At 42.2% G+C, this 17,911-nt stretch overlaps 1 protein-coding gene across 1 annotated transcript; it reads left to right on the forward strand.

Annotated features, from left to right (window-relative positions):
* The first annotated feature begins 674 nt into the window (after nucleotides 1-674).
* Nucleotides 675-10,557, forward strand: LOC124272406. Its single transcript, XM_046707574.1, has 9 exons — nucleotides 675-816; nucleotides 1,393-1,521; nucleotides 2,336-2,535; nucleotides 4,465-4,604; nucleotides 5,570-5,718; nucleotides 6,072-6,165; nucleotides 7,448-7,613; nucleotides 8,806-8,923; nucleotides 10,190-10,557. Exons 1-9 carry the CDS (start codon nucleotides 675-677, stop codon nucleotides 10,405-10,407), a joined length of 1,356 nt encoding a protein of 451 aa, XP_046563530.1. The 3' UTR covers nucleotides 10,408-10,557.
* Nucleotides 10,558-17,911: the final 7,354 nt, after the last annotated feature.

Genomic DNA, 17,911 nt, shown 5'->3' on the forward strand with positions numbered 1-17,911 from the left:
TACATAGTGTACATTTGATATCACCACACCTCCTCACAAGATCAGTAGGTATGCATGGTGTACATGGCTGCCATTTGCGTGACGCCGTGAGTAAGTCCGTACGTGACGTGCATGATCCCGTGTGGCGCTGGTGGCACCAGATGTGTATACAATACCTACAGTACGACATGTACATGTCATGCACGTACCGGTATTTGTCGTTGAATGTATGAATCATTCCTTTCCTGTTGTTTCAGAATAATCAGGGATGCTGTTTTTCGCAATTATTGCTACGGCAGTTGTCATAGGTAAGTTTTAGCATTATCTGTCAAGACACTTATAAATTGGGATTAGGTATATGTCTGATTTCACGATGGAACATTTAATATTTTTAGTTCTAAACGTTTTAAAAAAATGACTGGGACACTTACTGTACCTTAACTTTCAATCACGTTTTGCCGACCCATTTAATGTATCATATTTACATTTATGTCATAACTCTCCCTGAATAATGTTAATAACTGGCACTTTCACAATTCGGCCCACTCCTCTTTAGTTGTGATACGTATTGGTGAAATCCACCCCCACCCCCACCCCCTCCCTTCCCCATTCTTGGTTGGCACTGTAAATGTGTAAACACACAGACGCACGCACGCACACACGTACACACACATACTGCTTCAATATTTATCGTTATGAATGCAGGTGGTGCTGTGTTTGACTGTGGGCGTGATCCCACCCAATGTCAAGCCAACTCTGTTTGCGACATGGACGCGGGGATCTGCATCTGTGACAACGCCACAACCCACACAGGCAGAGACTGCAGCATCGTCATAGGTAACCCACCGCCATGATCGCTTTTGTGACAGGACTTTGTATAATTTTACTCGAAGGCAAAATATTGCGACAATCAAGCCAAAGGGAACGGTTTAGAACAATTTCTGCCCGGAATTGAATTGTTTTGCATGGAAGGAATATTATATAACAGTGTTATAAGCTCATGATGTCAATCACGGGCTTGTTTGATCCAGATTCGTTTTACCTACATTAGCCACCACCAACCATGCGATGTATGATCTGGGTTGGGATTCCGGGGTAGCACTGGTCCACTGGTCCCTAGAAACCTACGCAGTGAAAAAGGCGACTGAAAATGGATCGGGCGGTCAGACTCGAGGAGTATTACGTGTCATCGTACCCGACGGCAACTACCGTTTCCCATAATACCAATCATTGGTCTGTCTGGCCCAGGACTAAGTATCCCGATACTGATATATAGCTGGAATATTTCTGAGTGCAGGGTTCAACAACAAACAAATAGAATTAACCTTTATTACCTTATGCGCATGTGTATTATATCGATATAATGGCTCAAATGACTCTAAAGTACATCAAAATACAATTTACCACCTCTAGCGAACATAGACCAGTCTCCCTGTAGCAACACGACCTGTGAGAACGCCGGCATCTGTACCGGAGACGGCACCAACTCCAACTGCTACTGCACGGAAGACTTCACCGGCGTCCTCTGTGAAATTCCACGTTGTAAGTGTCGAGACAAAAAGGGGAAGTAACTCTTCTTTGCTCACGCTTGTCCCAGAGGTCTTCAAGGGCAGCTGAATGATTTGGGATTACAGTCCGTAGACATATTCAGTTGGGCAAGATGTAGATTAGTGACAATAGCAGACGGTGATCATGCCAGCCACTCTCTGGGTCGCTCCTCTCGTGGACGTACTTGTCATGTAAAGGACAAGACTGACTGACTGACTGAGTTTAGTTTTACGCCGCTTTTAGCATTATTCCAGCAATATCACGGCAGGGGACACCAGAAATGGGCTTCACACATTTTGCCCATGTGGGGATTCGAACCCTGGTCTTTGGCGTGACGAGCCAACGCTTTAACCACTAAGCTACCCCACCGCCCCGTAAAGGACAAGAAACATTGCCATTACATCTACACAGAACTTGCGACTTTCACATGCTCCATGTCATCCTTGTACCAATCAATATAAAATGAAATACGCACATTGAACACAGAATGTTTTACAACGTTAGCCTGTGTGGGTATTTGTTAAGAGCCATAAACATATACTGAAGAAAATAAGGTTAAGGATCATGAATATATTTTTTATTCTTATACGAAATGGTCTGATGAATCTACACGAGTCATGATCCTTTACTGTGCGGCATATATATCATAATGTCTTATACTAACTTAATGGGCGTTTGATGAATAATGATCAAAGAATAATATCAGGAATATGAAAGTGACATTATTATTGATTTCATCAAACTTGTTATGCAACAGAACTACATTTTAGTGTACATATCATTATGTTTGGATCACTTCCTTTTCTAGATCAGTTAGACTGTAGCAGTGGCACCAATATGACACTCTCCATCGTACCCGAGGGGAACTTCGTCAACGGTTCTATCTTCATAGAGGGACATCAAGGTGACGATATCTGTGACTTCTCCCAGGCCTCTCCTGGTGACCCCTACAGCCTCACTCTGGCTCACGTCGGCAGTGGCTGCACAGACGCCGACTACAATGAACTGGTAGGCCACGGCAATGGATGTATGTGAGTGAGTGAGTGTTTTCTGCCGCCATCAACAGTATTCTAGTCAAGGCGTAGCAGATGGGAGGAAACCCCCAAAGTGACTTAGTTGAAATATAATGACGCTTTCTGCTCAAGTGAAATCAAAGAGAACGGGAACGGTGCAGACAAACCTTGCTACATAATCAGGGTTAATCGAATATTCGAGTCCTCAATCATAGCGTCCTGGCATGTCAAAGGGATGTAACTCTCGATTTGTTGCGACTTAGACTACTGCGCCATCCGTTCCCCACACTGGATCTATTAACAAACGTACTGCGATTAAATATTAAAATGTTTTCGGTGAATTGCAAGCATAGTTGAGTTCATATAGCATGGCCTATCAGAAGATAAGCAGATAAACATGGCGTATTGGGGACCCTTTCTACCCCGAATATCAGCAGGGAGTCAAACAGGGGAAATGAGAATTTATTCTGACCCAGTGGGAGACATGCATGTTACATCGTGACTGCTGTTGATCACTGGAATATCTGGTCCAGATTCAATTATGTAGCTGGACTGACTGAGTTTGGTTTTACGCCGCTTTTAGCAATATTGCAGCAATATCACGGCGGGGGACACCAGAAATGGGCTTCACTCATTGTACCCATGTGAGGATTCGAACCCAGGTCTTCGGTGTGACGAGCCAACGCTTTAACCACTAGATTACCCCACCGCCCCTGTAGCTGGAATATTGCTGAGTGCGGCGTTAAACAAGAAACAAAGCAAAACGAGTATTCTGGCCGGAATCACCTCGTGGAGGATGTGGACCTACTGTCCCAAGAATCACTTGGCGGAGACAGACAGGGGACACACTCTCCCGGATCTCGACTGGCAGACAAGGGCAGGGTACGTACGGTCTGTTGCGTCACGTCAGGGGCAGTGACCATAACATTATCTTACCTGACACATAAATGTCGTTTCCTGATTGGCTGAGCGCTCTTCTATTACTTTCAATATACCCCGCTTACAAGCGAATAACATTTTGTATGTTACCCGCTGGGAAAGCCGAACTGTGGGAATTCATTTGGTACTTCGTGTTAGTACTTCTTGATCTCGAATAATTACCGATGTTTTGCGAATGCAAATCGAAGGAAGGGAGAAAACTCTAAATTTCTTTTTCTATCGTGGCCGGTATTGGCTAATTGCCTAACTCTGGTACCCCTTATTATGGTCCGATACCCGTGCTTCAAACAGTTCAAAATTAGCATTGAGGTGTTCGGTAACATAAATACGTTGTTCACTGGTCCCTCGGGGCCCATGGTACATCAACCAACGTCCCCATCGTGACCAGTGAACAACTTATAATATAATGAATGTCATTGCAGCAAGGTCGCTATATAGCTGAAATAAAGCTGATACGGTATTAAATGTTAACTCATTCATTGCAGCAAGGTCGCTATATGGCTGAAATAAAGCTGATACGGTATTAAATGTTAACTCATTCATTGCAGCAAGGTCGCTATATGGCTGAAATAAAGCTGATACGGTATTAAATGTTAACTCATTCATTGCAGCAAGGTCGCTATATAGCTGAAATAAAGCTGATACGGTATTAAATGTTAACTCATTGCAGCAAGGTCGCTATATGGCTGAAATAAAGCTGATACGGTATTAAATGTTAACTCATTCATTGCAGCAAGGTCGCTATATGGCTGAAATAAAGCTGATACGGTATTAAATGTTAACTCATTCATTGCAGCAAGGTCGCTATATGGCTGAAATAAAGCTGATACGGTATTAAATGTTAACTCATTCATTGCAGCAAGGTCGCTATATAGCTGAAATAAAGCTGATACGGTATTAAATGTTCACTCATTCATTGCAGCAAGGTCGCTATATAGCTGAAATAAAGCTGATGCGGTATTAAATGTTAACTCATTCATTGCAGCAAGACACCTACACGCGGAGAGTGGTGATTCTGAACAACGGAGACCAGGTGACGAGCCGTGACGAGCTGGTGGTGGTGGTGTGCGGCGACAACATCCTCACCAAGGAGGCATCCACAGTCACCGTCGGCATGCTGAATCAGTAAGTCTGTCTTACCTCGTGTCAGCATTGCATTGGGGTATCTGTGGTGAATGATTGGCATCTGTCAGAGAGTGACATGTGAAGAAATGACATTGTTTAACAATATAATGATATTATAATATGCAATTTTAACATTACATTATAGCCTTATAATAGTTAAGAACACGTTCATAAGCGGGTAGACCATTCATAGGCGGATCCAGAGGATGGATGCGCAAACACACACACACACACACACCACCCCTTGTCCTGAAAGTTTATTGAATGAACACTGAAACTCGAGAAAACGGGTGAAAATGAACTGTGCAACCCCCACCGCCATCCCCCTTCTCATAATAGCTGTATCCGCCCCGATCATGAAGAAGGTGTAAAAAGCACTAGACGAGAATGAAAGCAGTATTTTTAGGACTTCTAGTCGCTGTTCTAGATAAATATCTAAACTTACGTTTCTAAAAAAACAGGAAACGTAAGACAAAATGCTTATTCAAACACAATCGGGACAAATCGGGATTCAAACACAATCACAGGCTCCTGGTGTGCCAAAGGGCCACAACTCTACCTAGCTAAATTGTCACGCTTGTGGCAACTGAGCCAGTAGCTGAGCAGCCCCTGAGCTCCATCACTGAGATGATCGATGAATTTGGGGGCGGAATGAGGTATTAATATTTTAAACATAAAGCAATCTAAACGAAAATATAATATGGCTGTAAGGAATACATATAGCATGTACTTATTTCGAAGAGTGTCTGTATGGTGCCTCCCTTAAACAATATCAGTGGTGTAAGGGACGCAACTCGTTTTGTGGCATGGTATCCCATTATTAGGATCTGCTGGTAGTGGGCCTCGTGCTGATTATTATCCATAAAATCAAAGCGGCTCTCATGTTTCAGAGGAGCCACTGAGTCCTACAAAGACGTAATCATGGACTAAATGTGATAGATTTTATTGTTTGTTGTTCATTGAAGGGGCCTCCGCGACAAAGACTTGGGTAATGTTCCCATCGACAGCGACATCAATTTCGACATGACCCTCGACGGCAACGTCATCAACGGCGAGCTTAGTTTGGGGGATGACGTCACTGTTGAAGTAGCCCTGACAGAGCAAGGAAGTCAGAGTATGATTAAATCACTGATATAAATCCACTGAGCACATCTCTTGACTCGTCCAAGTGTTACGAAATACAGTACTAAATGGACAAATATGTATCATTAAATTATTATGTTTTACACACCTACACACATGGGAAGTTTCATTGAAGTGGAATTTCAGCAAGAGAAATGCACAAACATGTTTTTGATAGTGCAATACTCAACAAAACCTCACATTATACTAACTTAACTTACAATGCATGTTATAGAATAATAGCATTATATTAGGATTATAAAACGTCGATTTGCCAATATCTCTGTGAACTGGGGAACATTAATGCCACTAAGCATTTGTAACTTTGTTTTCAAAATTTGACAGAGTATCAAGCGTTCCGATTGGAGGAATGTTCAGCCAGCAACAACCTGCCCGACACCAACAGCGACTACAGATCCGCCAACTTCATCGAAAACAGGTACACTGCGAGGCCAAGGGCTGATCAAGCTATAATAACACAACACTATCGTAAGCCCGTGTTAACGTACACCAGATACAAAGACGCATTTCAAGTATGTTACCTTTAGTACGCAAGGGGTGAATTCAGTATAAATGCACATGCTTCTCAGTAAGTTACCTATAGCTAAACGATGATATAGTACCGGACAAAAACAAGTACACGCCAATGGTGGATGATGGTTAAATGAAACAAACATGAAAAGGTTATTCCATGGTGTTGTATTTCATACCGGTATCACAACTGGGTGTTGGTCCTTACGCTTGCCGTATATCGGCGACAATTTAGCCTGATAACGTTTTGATAACGTTTGGAATGTTTTGGTCGAATATAATTGTCTTTGCTTAGGGCCTATTCGATTATGTTAAACCGGTTTTGGTTTCTGGAAAACCATGCACTCGATTATGTCAAAACCAAAAACTTGTTTCTGAAACTTCGAAAACATCTCCGAGGCAGGTTTCGCAGTTTCGGTTTCGCGTTCTCTCATAACAAACATGGCGGAAACCACCACGCTGAGCTGCATTTGCAAGCACCAAGTTCAGCTGATCTTGGTAGCAAAATAGAGCAGCAGTTTCTGTAACCAAAATAAGGATAAAACTCAACTAAGAACTTGGAAAATATTATTCAAAACCCCAGTCTACTGAGCATGACTATTTTATGGAAATTGTATACATATAATTACTTGTAACAGTATAATTACATATACGCAAATATTTACCTTCAAAAGCATCTTATCTCTTTATTATTTGTTAATTCACTGATGAAATAACAAAAAAAATATGCTGCAATCCAATTCGTTCCACATATATAGTAGCTGGGACATATTTGGGGTATTTATTTTGAAACCGGATGGTGAAACCATCCACTCGTTTATGAAAATAGAAGTAGTTTCACTTTGAAACCATGTATCCGAAACTAGACACTCGTTTATGACAGGAGAAACCAGTTTCAGAAACCAAAACCAGTTTCGCAATAATCGAACAGGCCCTAATATCGTTACGAATGATTGTCAGGCTCAGAATATATTTCGGGTACGGGATGAAGACATTCGAAAGGAATTCTCTGAAGAGATAAACCTTACAATTTGCCATTTTGATGACGTCCACCATGACCATTTGTTGTATCATCAAAACCTGGGGTCTAAAGAGTTTATGAATTTGTTTAGGAACAATGTATTTTAATTAGATAAACAAGCATGCTGATAAATATGTGATGGATTTGTGACTCCCTTTGTATGTCCCAGTTGCCATGTCCCTGCCCTGGCGTCGGTGACGCTGCAACCGATGACACTCAACTCCACCACTGGCAGTGTCACCTTCGTATTTGACGCATTCAAGTTCAGCAAGGGAGACAATCTGCTCATACGTTGCCGAATAAAGATGTGCGAGGCAGCAGTGAATTGTGGTCCGGTAACTAGTTCTAAACGCGGCCTGTGAACATCTGTGTTAGGATTATCTTTCAGCGAGGCATGCTTGTCGTCTGAAGCGACTAAATGGATTGGATGGTCGGGCCCGCTGACTTGTCTCATGCATGTCACCGTATCCCACATACAGTTAGCTCTCGTTAATCCGACAAAAAATAATGTGATAATTACTCTTGTTAATCCGACATTCTCGCATTCCGACTCCGACACAGCAATCTAGCAACTGATTATTGTAAATATATTGTAAAAACATTCGTTAATCCGACAATCAACACAGCCGTGAGTGGTAATTAGCGCGTGCCTTACTGGCTGCTTGACACCGACGTCGGTGAACATCGCACTTGTTAATTAGGAACAGAGGATAATAAATTGAGACGATTTAATGAAGAAATAACAGTAGAGCGAGCTGTATAAAATGTTTACAACCGACATGAGTCGATTACTGCTCAGGGTGTCAATCCCTGGATTGTCTGGCCCAGGCTTGATTATTTACAGAGGACCTTCGTATAGAGCTGGAATTTTGCTGAAACACCAACAGAAAAACATAGTGATGGGTTGCCGTAATCCATCTAAAGCCACGTCCAGTCAACCTTACACCGCCGTCGAAGAAGGCCGGTTGGGGTTCGATCCTCGATCGGACGCGTCATTCCAAAAGACGTTAAAAGATAGTCATTGTTGTAACCGTGTCTGGCGCTTGGCGGTAGAGGATAAAACAAGGACTGTCTGCGTGGAGTCAGTATACATTGTCTCAGTTGAGTGTTACGGTGAACTGAGGCTTGGCGATCAATGGGTTGCCCCGACATCGTACAGTACCCAATCGAAACTTGGCAAATGCAAGTCAATTACTCGATACACCTGTTGTGTTTAGTGAGCGAGTTTAGTTTTACGCCGTTTTTAGCAATATTCCAGCAATATCACGGCGGGGGACACCAGAAATGGGCTTTACACATTGTACCCATGTGAGGAATCGAACCCAGGTTTTCGGCGTGACGAGCGAACGCTTTAACCACTAGGCTACCCAACCGCCCGTGTTGTGTTTAATTTAGACGTAGATTGCATGCTTGTTAACAATACCAGCAGGTTTCAAAAACCACTGACGAGCCAATCATATCGTAGGATTCCAAACTGTCATGAAGCTATGTGAAGCTACATCTCTAATATCTGTTTCTTCCGAGCAGCTGAACTGTGCACTAAGTGGCGAAGAGACTGGTCTTGGTCGGCGACGGAGGAATGTTGATACGGAGAAGGTTCTTGGTCGAGTACTTTCCATCAGAGACCCTTTGCACGCAAAAACTGGTGCGTATTAATACATCCTGTAGTTGATACGTATATCAGTGCGTATTTGTCGCCTTATATGTGTGAGTGCCGTATGTAGCCGTGGTGAAACTTATATATTATGATCCAATGCAGAATTTGTATTCATGAACCCAATAACGGCAGATCAGTCGTCTATTCGCACAATACTGTTTGGAGTTACGTCCCTTAGGTGTGGCAAAAACCTATGATATTGGTTCGAATCCCGGTTCGGCCTGATTATGTTCCTTGCAGTTGGTTTGTCAGCACAAAATCTCGATCGCGCCTTTGACTTTAACCAATGCGATAAACATCTGTGGGCTTCATCCCTTTGGACTGTCCTTGGGTGACTTCCCTGAGTCTGAAATGCTGTTTGAAGAGGGGTAAAACCAAACGCACTGTCTTATGTGTAGTCATGCATAATAATACCCGTACATTTTGTCGTTATCTAACACTGATGTGTGCTGCATGTGTGTTGTGTGACTGATGTGAGTAGTGTTTGTGAAAGGTACGGAAAGCATACGTGATAGCTAAGTCATGTTATCCTGACAAGCTAAGGGACGCAACTCTGCACAAGGCACATACTCTCTCTGATATACCTAGTGATATTCACGAGTGATATTTCACGCGGATGTGAGCAATATAACCGTTATATCATGCGCCCTAAACATTTGAATCTAGGTTAGGCAAACGAGTGGTTGATATCAACAATCCACGCTATCGGGTTCAACGCCCGCATGGTTCATGATTATGTCATTCAGGACAACCAAAGGCGGCTAGTGATGTATCATACTGTGTAACTTTACCGCTTGTGTTACACTGACTGTGAATAGCCTACCATGTTGCCGACCGCTTCCGTGGTGTAGTGGTTAGAGCGTCCGCCCGGAGAGCGGAAGGTCGCGGGTTCGATCCCCGGCCGCGTCATGCCAAAAGACGTTAAAATATGGTACTTGTTGGTCCCTGCCTGACGCTCGGCATCAATGGGTACAACAAGGACTGGTCGGCTCGGAGTCAGTATAATGTGTCTGAGTGGAGTATTCATGCTTCATGGTATCTCAGTGGGCTAGCACTATAAAAGTCTGGGCTAGTACAAGAAGCCGCACATAAACACATTGCACGTCGTCATATGAGCGAAATATTCATAAGCACGACGTTAAAACCCAATTTCACCTCACCTACTAGTGTTATAGTTGGATCTGTTGTCATGGTATGAGTAGCCGTAGCCGTGAGATGTGTAACCATAGCTACTACATTTGTTTAACTTTGCAGAAAAGACATGGAACACAGTACCAGACAAATGCGACGTATCCACGGAGATCATTGGCGTCATAATTGGCTTGTCGATACTCATCTTCTTTCTACTCGCCATCTGCACAACGCTCGTCATCCGGGCACTCTTCGGCAGCAGGAAGCACGTGCAAATGGATCAGTTCAGCCAGTCACCCAAAGCACATTTGTCACAGTTGGCCTTCCAGGACAGATGTTGAATATCCATATTCTTTCCGAACAATAATAACTTTCATTTCTAACATCAATGACCGATTTGTGTCTCAGTCTGTAAAGTTAATTATATGTCAAATGTTTTCATGTTATTGTCATAATACAATGTTGTGCTAAATAGGACAATGCTTCACTGATAGCAGGTTCGTTATTTTCACACATTGGAATTTGCCATCCAAAACTCGCATCTTTCTGTAACGCTGCAGGGGTCGTTGTCGGCACAGGTACTAAAGATGTGTACCCCAGGTGCGTTTCTGTATAGAGAAATGTACCCTAAGCAAAATCAAAATACAGAAACGTACCCATCCTCGATAATCTCTAGGGTATACGTTACGATCACTCTCCACTATATATGAGAGTGATCGTAACGTATACCCTGGAGATTATCGAGGATGAAACATACCCGATACCCTAGACATATTTCATATTCCGCAACCCAAAACTGAAACTGTTCCCGTTCAACTGATTACAAGTGGTATTGTCCACCGCGAAATATGTGTTGCTGTTTGTGTTCGTTTCTTATAGAACGCAATCAAATGTATCTAATACAACAGCATGACAGTTACGGTCAAGAAAACGGCTCAATGCAAATGGACCCTTCCTAGGGTACGTTTCTGCATTCAGATTTTGGCTAGGGTACGTTTCTGCATTCAGATTTTGGCTAGGGTACGTTTCTGTATTCCGATTTTGGCTAGGGTACGTTTCTGTATTCCGATTTTGGCTAGGGTACGTTTCTGTATTCCGATTTTGGCTAGGGTACGTTTCTATATTCAGATTTTGGCTAGGGTACGTTTCTGCATTCCGATTTTGGCTAGGGTACGTTTCTGTATTCCGATTTTGGCTAGGGTACGTTTCTGTATTCAGATTTTGGCTAGGGTACGTTTCTGTATTCCGATTTTGGCTAGGGTACGTTTCTGTATTCCGATTTTGGCTAGGGTACGTTTCTATATTCAGATTTTGGCTAGGGTACGTTTCTGTATTCAGATTTTGGCTAGGGTACGTTTCTGTATTCCGATTTTGGCGATTTTGGGGTACGTTTCTGTATTCAGATTTTGGCTAGGGTACGTTTCCGATTTTGGCTAGGGTACGTTTCTGTATTCCGATTTTGGCTAGGGTACGTTTCTGTATTCCGATTTTGGCTAGGGTACGTTTCTGTATTCCGATTTTGGCTAGGGTACGTTTCTGTATTCAGATTTTGGCTAGGGTACGTTTCTGTATTCAGATTTTGGCTAGGGTACGTTTCTGTATTCCGATTTTGGCTAGGGTACGTTTCTGTATTCCGATTTTGGCTAGGGTACGTTTCTGTATTTTGTATTCCGATTTTGGCTAGGGTACGTTTCTGTATTCCGATTTTGGTTGGGGTACGTTTCTGTATTCCGATTTTGGCTAGGGTACGTTTCTGTATTCCGATTTTGGCTAGGGTACGTTTCTGTATTCAGATTTTGGCTAGGGTACGTTTCTGTATTCAGATTTTGGCTAGGGTGCGTTAAGGGATGCAACTCTGCACACAGCGTATACTCACTCTTGGGTACGTTTCTGTATACACTGATGTACCTGGGGTATATCTATATCTGTACCCTTTATCTTCAGTAACATGCCCCTTCGTCTTCAGTAACATGTATTCGACCATGTCAGTGGTGGAAAAACCAACAAGACTGACTGAGTTTGAGTTACGCCGTAATGTATTGCAACATCACGGCGGGGGACAGAAGAAAGTATAGACGATGTTCAGTGGTGGTCTGAACCCAAACCAACAAGAAACTCGTGCCCGAAGTTGATTTCTTTGAAAGGGTATGTTAAGTGATTATCTCACAACAGATGACGGGGTCATGACATAGATGGGAACAAAGGGACATAGAGATTTCAATTACATGTGTACTTTCATTTGCCCTACAGTTTATGTAAGTAAATTCGAGCTGAGCATTTGGGTTCTGAAACATTAAACAATAAACTGTCTTGTTTCATTTGTTCACCTTTCATTTTAACCGCTCAATTTTAGCTTTGGATTAGTGAATGAGTGCACCACTTTTAGCAATATTCCAGCAATATCACGGCAGGGGACACCGGAAATGGGCTTCACACAGTGTACCCATGTGGGGAATCGAACCCGGGTTTTCAGCGTGACATGTCAGTTCAGTATATTTAACAGACTGATACAGATATATCTGGGTTATTGTACATCCCATGATCCAATTTCAAAAACTATTTATTTTTTCACATTGTTAAGCAGATGGGGAAAAATGTAGGGACGGGAGGAAGAGGGGTTCGTCGTGATTGACCCGTGAAGATCCGGGTTAGAATATTGATCGTCAGTAACCCATGCTTGTCGTAAGAGGCGACAACGGGATCGGGTGGTCAGGCTCGCTGACTTGGTTGACACATATCATCGGTTCCCAATTGCGTAGATAGATGCTCATGCTGTTGATCACTGGATTGTCTGGTCCAGACTCGATTATTTACAGACCGACGCCATATACCTTGGATATTGCTGAGTGCGGATTAAAACTAAACTCACTCACTCACTAGTCGTGATTGGGCTGAGGACAATACGTGTATTATAGTGTATATTTTATGTCCGCTTCGGTTCTGGTTGCTAAGCAATCGTAAACACATGTTAAAGTCAGTCGTTGTTTATGATCGTAGTTTTCTATGTCTGTCAACAAATACAAAACACATTCGTTCGTCCTACGATCGACAAACGTACCAAACATATGCTACTGGAATACATTAAAGAAATCCCGATTCTTTCTGTAGTTAATCTGTGCCGCAAAAGAAGTTAAAGAAACTCACGATTCTTCCACGTTACTATGGTAACAAAGAACTGATTCTTTGATATTACTATATTACTATAAGGTGCTATACTTGCCCATGCACCTCGAAAGGTATGGGAATGCATGCTATTACTATATTCACAAAGAATATAATTATATCTGCCATAGTTGTGTGTCGACAAGTACTGGAGAAGCGTGACCATTTCCTACAAGACATCTTGTAGCGGTTTTAGGTAATTTCTACCATGCTCGAAAACGAAAAGCCTAATAGTAATATAACATATTGATCGGTCATTTGACTAACCTGTCCTGGTTTTTCCGTCTGATTTGTCTATATATGTACACGGGGCGGTGGGGTAGCCTAGTGGATAAAGCGTTCACTCGCCACGCTGTAGACCCGGATTCGATTCCCCACATGGGTACAATGTGTGAAGCCCATTTCTGGTGTTGCCGACGTGATATTGCTGGAATATTGCTAAAAGCGGCGTAAAAACCAACCCACTCACTCGCTTCCCATGTCGATACATCTTGACCAACTGCAACACTAGATTGTCATTTCTCCGTAAACCAACGCTACGCCCTTGTCGAGGACTTTAGGGTCAGACTGGTGACCTTGTGAAGAGAGCGTGTCATACGGAAGATCGTGGTTCGATTCCTCTCGTGGATACAAAATGTGAAGTCCGTTTATGATGTCCCCTGCAGTGGCATTGCAGGGATATTGTTAAAACGGCGAAAAAAGAACACACACACACTCCACGTCCTAAAGGTTTTGCGATGAATTAAAACCTTGTAGGGGTGAGGTGAAATTGGGTTTAACGTCGTGCTTGAGAATATGTCGCTCATATGACGACGTGCATGCGTGGGTATGTGTATGCGCGGCTGCTTGTACTCGCCCAGACTTAAGCTGGTTTTATAGTGCTAGCCCACTGAGATACCATGCCGCAGTCAAGCATGAATACCCCACTCAGACACATTATACTGACTCCGAGCCGACCAGTCCTTGTTGTACCCATTGATGCCGAGCGCCAGGCAGGGACCAACAAGTACCATATTTTAACGTCTTTTGGTATGACGCGGTCGGGGATCGAACCCGCGACCTTCCGCTCTCCGGGCGGACGCTCTAACCACTACACCACGGAGGCGGCAAACCTTGTAGGGTGATTGTCTCATTATATTGTTGCCATATGTCTGTGTATCATCAATGTTTAACTGTAGTGATCAACATAATCATAATGTTGAGAATTTCTAATACACACATTCTAAGAGACGTGTTTCGTACCATCGGGTTTTCTTGTGTGCTGGCGATTAGGTGCCTGACTCTGAGGGTGTGGGTTCGAATCCCGGATGGGATTCAACCCCAAAAAGTACTAGAATCTGTACTTTACTGAGAAAGAGTAATCCCAAATATAGCATATGTTATAAATAAATACACAGAAACATATATATTGTTGTTTTTTTTCCATTGTTGTTTAAAGCGCACCCAGCAAATTTCAATCAATATTACAGTAGTCTCTGTCTCGACAAGACAAAAATAGTTACTGAGCATGCTAATATTCACAACGATCTATTCCATAGGGATACGATGACAATTCAAGTTGGTGTTCAGACCAACCAATCCATTTAGGGTCTGGTCACTACTATCGATGAGAAGGGTGGCTGGGGTCATGAACAATATCACTGGGACAGATTGAAGGTAGGAGTCTTAAAAACCCATGTTTATTAATTGAAAAAGTTACTTTTGTTTGAGGGGCCATGAAAAATGGAGGGCTTTGGATGGACTGTCAGCAAAATGTGAAGTCCTAAAACCAATCTCATATTGCTGAAAGCGGCGTAAAACCATACTAATTCACTTTTTCACATAACCCAGTCACGACAGTTTATCGTTCTTCTGAGGTCGTCTGCGCACGACGTTTGTTTACGTTTTTTTAAAATCACGTGACACCAGCGCACGTGCCAGACGCGTTCATGGTTCAAGCTGATGGAGCAAAACTAACGGTAAGTGTGGGACAGTATTTAATATCTTACATATTATTGTGATGTCAGTGTAATACAAAAGTTGGCATGGTTAATAGGTAACCATAGTAATTATCAAGACGATTTTGTATGAAGAGATAACTGCGTAAATAGTAGCTACGCACGCGAAACCAGACAACAATGTTTCACAGGCTTGCAAGTCATCCAATCGACGTGATCCAATATTCGTTTGAACTCAGTCTCGTGTTACCAGCGCAGTTTTCTGTGGTATAAACTGGTTATAGCACATTTCCTTTATGTTAACATATGCTATTAACATTCATTTGTGTATTTATGACATAGAACTCAGCTTGAAATAGCGAGACATCACGTGACTTGCTCGTCTGTCCGCATACATTTTCAACATTGGGTGGTCAACTGTCTTAATCCAAAGACATAACTTAGTCCAACTTGACTTAATTTATTGTCCGTTCCGTCCAGAAAGTCTGCCCGTGTAATTGTTTGGATATAGACGGATTTACAAGTGTGATTAAGTGACACAAGGGTAGTTGCTTCTGTAGTTCATATCAATAGACTCGTATTATCTACCCAAGGCCAACATTGAACACAATTTGGTATCGTGCAACGTCGTCTATTCATGTGATGGACTGGTACGTCTGCAGAACACTCAGTGACTGAAAGTTTGATTAAAAACCTTTGAACCAACCTTTCGTTTCGATTAAGGGATGTGAGGACAGTCAAAAGTACCGCATGGGGTAGATGTGAAGTACTAGTACTTCCGTTGTTAGTGAGTTTGCAATGTTTGCCCTTAATGCCAAAGACCAAGTTCAATTCCGAACATAGGTACAATGTGTTAAGGCCATTTATGTAATATTGCTATTAGAGTATTAGCAGCTTAAAACCATACACACTCACACAGTAGAACGTGAAGAAGACAATTTGCTGTAATTAATTATGGAATATGTTCACCACCTTATAGTAACTGTAGCAAAATAGATAAATGTTACATATGTTTACATTACGCTTACATAATACATATTTATGATCTTTAAGAAAATTGTCTGAGGGGTACTGTAGTTACTCAGAGCTATATTTTTAGCACTTGGACACTTGGATCCTTAAATGAAAATGATGGGGAACATAGCTCAGAAAATATGGCCATATACAGTTTTAGGAGAGTCTGATCTTTCCACTAAAAGATTGCACTTCAGTCTCATACATTGTTTTCTCTTTAATCTATTTAACTTGAGACAAAGGAATATCACCAGGTGAAACACACTATCAGTGGACATACATTTGTTGGGGTTGCATTGTAATAACTAAATAAGTGGTAGAATGGGGAGCACAGTGGTTCAAGATGCCAAGGGCTTGTGATGGTAGGGACACACCAGAGAAGGAGTGAGTGGATTAGAAAAATGTTATGGTTCTGATTACCCGACCGACCCTTGAATTCTGGCGCCGACCCTAGTTTTTTTAAGAGTTATGAATAAAGTAAGCTTTCAGACACCATTGTTTTTTCTCAGCACCAATGGACATCGGTCATTCTGATAGAGAACGTGGACATGATGGCTGCAAGCTTGGTTGAATAAACAATTACACATTGATCAATGTGTTATTACTTCATACTTTACTGACCCGTGAAGATCCGGGGTAGAATAGGTCTTCAGCAACCCATGTGCTTGCCATAAAAAGCGACTATCTTGTCGTAAGAGGCGACTAATGGGATCGGGTGGACAGTTTCGCTGACTTGGTTGACACATGTCATCGGTTCCCAATTGCGCAGATCGATGCTCATGCTGTTGATCACTGGATTGTCTGGTCCAGACTCGATTATTTACAGACCGCCGCCATATAGCTGGAATATTGCTGAGTGCGGCGTAAAACTAAACTCACTCACTCACTCATACTTTACTTCTAAAAAAAATGTAAAAAAAACCCCCAGAATTCCTACCTACACTAAATTTTAAAGACGTGTAATCGGAACCACAACATTTTTTTTATTTGGCCTTAATGTTTTGGACTGAAGGAAGCAATGTTCCAGCTATGTGGGTAGCCTCGTCAGTTTACTGTCAGGGTTAACCTCTTTGTAATGTGGGCAAGATGTCTGAACTCAGATGAGAACGTCACGGAAATAAGGGGTGAAACGGTACGCTCTTACCATGATACGGTACGTTTTGTGGTACAAGGCCTTCGGTTCGGTCCGTTTCGGTTCGGTATATGAGAACTTACTTCCGAGAAAATAGCGGCCGTCTGGCAAAGAAATGCATAGATTTTGACAAAATGATTCGATTTCTAAGACATTTTAGAAAAGGTTTTAAAAGGTTAATGAATGACTGTATGAAAACCGAAAATACCGAATTTTGGGATTGCATTATGGTATACCGAACTGAAGGCAAAATAACACGGTTTTACTAATAACGTGGTATACCATTTCACCCCTACCTGAAATGTATGTTAACATGGTAAAGACCATCTGTACAATAAAGAAGCAACAATAAAAGCCCACAAATGCACCACAACTGAGAATGAAGTTTTTTACTTATATACCCCCTACAAGACCCAATTACCTTACTTGGTTGTGATTCCTAAAGTTAGGAGAAACCAATTTCTTTCTAAATTATCCCTCAAATTATCACCTGCTTTGACCAGGTGTTTGAAAATGCCTGCACTTTCATCCTTTTGTGCTAGATGTTAATCAGTTGTTGTTCACCTTCACTTCTAGCTGCCTACCTGAAGCAATATGACC

The sequence above is a fragment of the Haliotis rubra genome, unplaced genomic scaffold (assembly GCF_003918875.1).
Source record: "Haliotis rubra isolate DU_JTF1 unplaced genomic scaffold, ASM391887v1 Scf17, whole genome shotgun sequence".
NCBI classification, from domain to species: Eukaryota; Metazoa; Mollusca; class Gastropoda; order Lepetellida; family Haliotidae; genus Haliotis; species Haliotis rubra.